The 6,000-nt window shown below is 38.6% G+C and overlaps 1 protein-coding gene across 1 annotated transcript in view; it reads left to right on the top strand.

Annotated features, from left to right (window-relative positions):
* The first annotated feature begins 1,857 nt into the window (after nucleotides 1-1,857).
* Nucleotides 1,858-6,000, top strand: part of LOC107725623 (ankyrin repeat and BTB/POZ domain-containing protein BTBD11-A-like) — a 134,370-nt gene continuing 130,227 nt past the window's right edge. Inside the window, exon 1 of the mRNA XM_016534953.1 lies at nucleotides 1,858-2,984. Coding sequence (XP_016390439.1) covers nucleotides 2,117-2,984 — 868 coding nt within the window. The 5' untranslated portion in view covers nucleotides 1,858-2,116. The remainder of the gene's footprint in view (nucleotides 2,985-6,000) is intronic.

The raw sequence follows: 6,000 nt of genomic DNA, 5'->3' as shown, positions 1-6,000 counted from the left end.
TTTAATTTATTTAAAATACTGCAATAACATATTGCTACCACTTTTATTTATAAGAATACTTATATTTCACCATCATTTTTCTTTCTATGCAACATCATTTATGTATGCATGTTGCTGTTTCAGCCAAATAGTAGCTTGAAAAATGTCTGAATGTGTGAGGTTTCGTATGCAATTCATTGCCAACCATAAAACATGAACCGTAGTATTTGTCTAACCAAATTAAACTTTCCAGATGAGGAATGAATCTGGAGATCTAGACTTAATTACACATTTCTTATTCATACTTGTTCTTTTTGTCCTAATATAACCGTAATGGTCTCTGTGTTTCCATAAGATGGATTTTTTATGTGAGTTATACATAAGCACCAAATACATTGTCGCCTTTGTGTTTCCAGGCAACAAGCAATCATGGAAGAACATGTGAAGGAGAAATCTTAATTAAGAAGAACAACCTCTGTATCCCAGCCTGCCGCTGCTGCGGACTGATTTATTCACAGGCACTGCATATCTAAGGTAATTAATAAAATATGTAGAATAGATGAAATTTGAATGAAAGCATAATTGTGCTTATTATAGCAAATATTGAATATCAGTTGAATCAGTGCCTTTTAAAACACTTTAGTACTAATAGAATTAGTTTATTTCTGTTGAAAAAATATTGTCCATATTACTGATTTAATGAACAGGAAATTAGATAAGGATCAGAGTGGTTTTAATAAGAATATTAGACAGTGTTACATTGGATGCAACCGAGGCACAATGTAGATGTTTGATAGAGAAAGCGCTCATTTTTGATAATGACTAAACATTTGTGCAAGGTTCTTTTTTTGTAATAAGTATCTTTATTCATAAAAAGGGAATGATGGTTATAAACAGCATGTTTTTCTGCTGTGAACACTGAACAGTCAAGTGGAAATCACAGGTTCAGTTATACAATCTTCCTGCCAAAATAATTTGCTCCCATATTCACAGAATAAAGGCTATTACTCAGTATCACCTAGAGAGGGCGCCAGATACGCAACAATTTTCCATCAATGCGCCAAATGTCGCCTTCTATTCGTATTAATAATGAGCTTGATAAGAAGACTTCTCACGTCAAAACAATTAGTTTCTTTTCACGCTAGAACACTCGCATAATTAAACACACAAAGCCTTTAGACGTTTTTAAATCTATTCTTGTACAGCGTGCTTGTTTCATTCCAGAACTTTTTTGACAATTCTGAAGTAATTGCCTGAGTTCAATTTTAGATGGATAGAGACAGATGAGAGGTGCAGAAGCTGTTCAAGCGATTGCTTTGATCTACAAATTTCAGAATCATCGCGTAAACATCCTCCGGCTTTAGAGAAGCATGTCGAGTTGGTTAGAGAGAAGAGTGTTTAGAAGAGATTGTGAGGTTATAATCTTGTTCCATATGCAATTATATATCATATAGAATAATGATTTATAATTTTATAATATTATAACAATATTATTATTAATAATAATAATAATATAATTAATATTAATTTGTATTCATGTCGCCTATTTAATTAATCGTTTGTACAAATATGCAGATACTGATATTTTTCAATCAAAATCTGCATTTTGCTCATATATGTGATTTTTAAGGATAACCGTTTTAAAATTTAAAAGACGCTACTAGTATGAGACTATTTTTCTGACTGATTTTACGTTTTGAAAGTGAAAAAGGCACCCATATACTTTTGGAGCCTGTTGATTTGTTCATAAGTTATTTCAATTTGCATAGTCCCTCCCTCCTTGAGAGTGATTTATGTACATAGCCCCCTCCTCCTATGAGTGCTTTATTTGCATAGCTCCTCCCCAGATGAGTGGTTTTGCAGTGAATGATGCAGTGGTTGGTGAAGGCGTTCTGAGCTCTCGAATTACGCAGCCAAAGTTGGGAGCAGAGGCGCGCGTTGGAGATATATTTTTTTTCTGGTGACTTACCAAAACACTAAACGAATTGTCACTGCGCGCGCTTGTAGATTGTGTTTGCGCGTGAAATTTGTTGGCAATACATTCCTTTACTGCTCAGAGGACAGGGCGCGCCAGAGGAACGCGCTTTGGGGTTTCTTTAAAATATCAGGCATAAGCCTAACATTATGAGGTGCAGGCATGGCAGGCAAGGGTAAGACAGCTGCAAAGACGCTGGAGGATTTAACGCTCGATTCCGGTTATGGTGGAGCGGCGGATTCCTTCAGGTCGTCCAGCGTGTCGCTCTGTTGCTCGGACACGCATCTGTCGTATGCACATGGGGGCAACTGCTGGCATCTGACTGAATCCATGCACAGCAGACACAACAGTTTGGACACGGTCAACACAGTCCTGGCGGAAGACACGGAGATCCTGGAGTGCTCGGGCCAGTGCGCCAAACTGCCCGAGCTGGAGGAGGACGTGCCGTGGAGTCTTGGAGAGGTGGAAGGCGCGCTGCGCAAAGACGAGGAGCTGTGCGTGGGGAACGCGTCGCGGGAGATCCTGGCCAAGCTCTCCGCGCTGGTCAACCGCGCGCTGGTGAGGATCGCCCGGGAGGCGCAGCGCCTGAGTCTGCGTTACGCCAGATGCACCAAGCACGAGATCCAGAGCGCCATCAAGATGGTCCTCTCGTGGACCATCTCCGTAAACTGCATCACTGCGGCGCTCAGCGCGCTGTCGCTATACAACATGAACACGGGCGATAAGTTCAGCCGGGGCAAGTCTGCCAGATGCGGACTCGTCTTCTCCGTCGGGAAGTTCTTCGGGTGGATGGTGGACAGCCGGGTGGCCCTGCGCATCCACGAGCACGCGGCGATCTACCTGAGCGCCTGTATGGAGAGCCTGTTCCGAGAGGTGTTCAGCCGGGTGCAGAGGAGCGCGCTGGTGGAGAAGGAGAACGGAGTGCCAAAGTTTTCCGTGGAGACCCTGGAACAGGCCATAAATAACGATTCGGAGCTGTGGGGTCTTTTGCAGCCGTATCAGCATCTCATTTGTGGCAAAAACGCAAGCGGTAAATGTTTACACTTTTTTTAGGGTTACACTTTATGTAAGGTGTATGGCGTTGTTATAGTGTAATTACATAAATAAATAATATTAACTACATGTACTTACTATAGGGTTACGTTTAGGATTAGTTTCTTGTAATTATACATAATTTAGTAAGTACGTGTAATGTAACTGGTTAACCTTAAAATTAACTTTTACCTATTTTAGTCTCAATAATAGTCAACCTGAATATTTAGAACGTGCTTTTTATTTATTTAACCAAATCATGCACTTTTTGTCATTGATTCATGCTGGTTTTATGATGCAGTTGCATTGAAATGCACCTGAACTCAGTCACAAACCTATTTTGAGGTCAGTCAGCAGTTGTTCTACCCATCTACCTACCTCCTACTTACCTTCTTTTTTTGATAACACAATTGAAAGTGTGTTTCATAATAGCTGCCAACATGCACTCTTAAAATACTTTACCAGCATCTAGAACATTTTTTGCACAAAAGAAACAATGGTTCTTAAAAACTGTTTGGCGAACGGTTCTTTGTGCAACCAAGATCGGTTCTTATGTGGCATCACTGTGAAAACCCCCTTTTGGGATCTTTATTTAATCAGATCCCTGCACCTCTTCGGTTGGTAACATTGTGTATGATCCCAGCTTCATAAATGATGTCTGCTTCTCTGCAGCACTGTTGACTTATTTATTTCTCTGGGAGATAAATAACTTCTGTGGGAGGACATGAGTGAGTCCCAGCAGGATGTTTGTTTTCAGACTGCTTATTCATTTAGACACTGTAACAGGTGCAAACACAACGGGAAGGGCGTCACACTGTGTGCCGCAGTACCTTTTCCCTCCACCTGTTGAAACTCGATTTTGGTTTCTGCCATGAGGGGCTTATTTTGATGACATAATCAAGGAGCCTTATTAGTAACATTTAAGGTTGCCATCCATTTCTGAATGTGATTAACAACCACGCATTGAGCGATCAGTTTGGGCTAGGTCTGCTTTATGGTTGAGTCAGATTCCAGCAAGCCATAAAGATTCCTACAATAAAATTCCACTCTTTGCTATTCATGACGCAGATCTAGGAGTTGACACACTTTGCATTATCACAGGCATGCCTGTGCTTTCTCTGGAAATCTGATGTGATGGACAGTTGGAGAGTATACCAAAAGAGTATACCCCTTTTATATGCAATAGAGCAGGTAATATACATCTTTATGCCCATTAGGGCAGGATTTTCTTTGTTTATGCAAATGCTTTTTAGCTGCAGAAAATGATCTTTTACTCACCGTCATGTCATTACAAACTCATATAACTTTATTTTGTCTGTAGAACACAAAAGAAGAAATTTTGGAGAATGTAACAGGTGTTCTTTTTCATGCAATTACAATGATTGGAGAAGATTTTAAGGTTCAAAAATCTTAGTATAACTAAGTATATGACTTCAAATGTTAGAGTAGACTTTTACATTGTTACAAAAAAAATCTATTGCAAATAAACATAATTTTTGAACATTATATATTCATCAAAGAATCTTAAAAAAATGTATCCTGTGTTCTACAAAAATATTAAGCGCAACTATTGTCAACATTGATGGTAATAAGAAAAGATGAGCACTAAATCAGCATATTAGACAGATCATGTGACACTGAAAACTGATGCCTGAAATTCAGCTTTGCTGTCTCAGTGATAAATTACTTTTTAAAATTATATTAAAATAGAAAACAGTTATAATATTTCACAATATTAGCATTTTACAGCTTTTTTGATCAAATAAATGCACCCTTGGTGCGTATAAAATATTATTTTAAAAACATTAAAAAAAAAAAATCTTACCAAACCCAAACTTTTTAACTGAAGTGCATTTTAATTTATTTTATAAAAAATTCATTTCATTTAAATTTTTTAGTTTTCTAAAAAATGAGGGTCACTGATTTTTTTTATGGTGCTTTTACATTTACACAGATGCATTAAAGCTCCAGTTTCCATTTATTGTAATTGAAGAATGTACTGGATGCTCTTTTCCATACAAATTTAATCTTTTTTAGATTTTGGGTTTGTCCTTGATGGAAGGCCACTATTATATTGCAGAAATTGTAATGAAAAATTATGTGATCCAAAAAGTGCTTTGTTCCATGTCTCGTTTCTTTTCTTTTTTTTGTACCTGCCACCTTTCCAATGCCGAGATTTTGGCAGATTTTCTGCAAGGCCTCTTGTGTTTTTCGCAGTGTCAAAATGGCCTTAGAAGGTTCAATTTTGGAGTAAATTGGTGTTGCTCTTAGTAGCTTTCAGAATACAGTAGTAATTGCAGCACTGGTTGGTGATCAGCTCCTATATCTCGACCTTATACTAGACTAGAAGCAGTAAGACAGCTCTTTTTATATGAGCACGTCCAAGCTTGTTATGCATTGCTGATTTGTTGATTGATTGATATATGTGGGTTTCTCCTCTATGATTATCTAATTTTCTCCCTTTACCCTCGTTCTTTTCATGCCCGGCTCCCTACTCTTCTCGAATACAAGAATGGCTGTCCAACAGTGTATAGTTGCTTGAATAGTGGTTATGGTCAATTTTCCGTGGCCCACCCAGCAGGGTTGATTATCGACACACGCAACTGACAGAGTGGAACAAAGAGTCAAAGTTAAAGCGAAAGATGTGGAGGGACAAATTGAAAAGATGACAATGTCGGAATTGGGAGGAGAGAGGTGATAAAGGTGAATAAAATGATACAAGAAGAGAAATGACTTGCGGTGAGACGGTGGAATGAGAAAGTTGGAAGAAAATTAGCGTGAAGACACCAATATTAGGATAAAAGAGCAAGAAGAATTGTTGATAGGGTTTTGTGTCTTATGTAGGAGGTGGAAATCCGAAAGGGCCGCAAAAAGAGCAGACTGTGAGTCCCAGATAAGCCAAGAAAATGTAATTTTAGTTCTTGATATGAAGGGGTTTTGTTGCCTCCCGCAAAATATTGCATCTCTTCAATTTCGTTCGGTGCACAAGCTGTCCCTCCACATCTATTATTGAT

The sequence above is a fragment of the Sinocyclocheilus rhinocerous genome, unplaced genomic scaffold (genome assembly GCF_001515625.1).
Source record: "Sinocyclocheilus rhinocerous isolate Xijiao unplaced genomic scaffold, SAMN03320098_v1.1 scaffold153, whole genome shotgun sequence".
Lineage (NCBI taxonomy): Eukaryota > Metazoa > Chordata > Actinopteri > Cypriniformes > Cyprinidae > Sinocyclocheilus > Sinocyclocheilus rhinocerous.
This window is presented reverse-complemented; position numbering and strand designations above follow the sequence as displayed.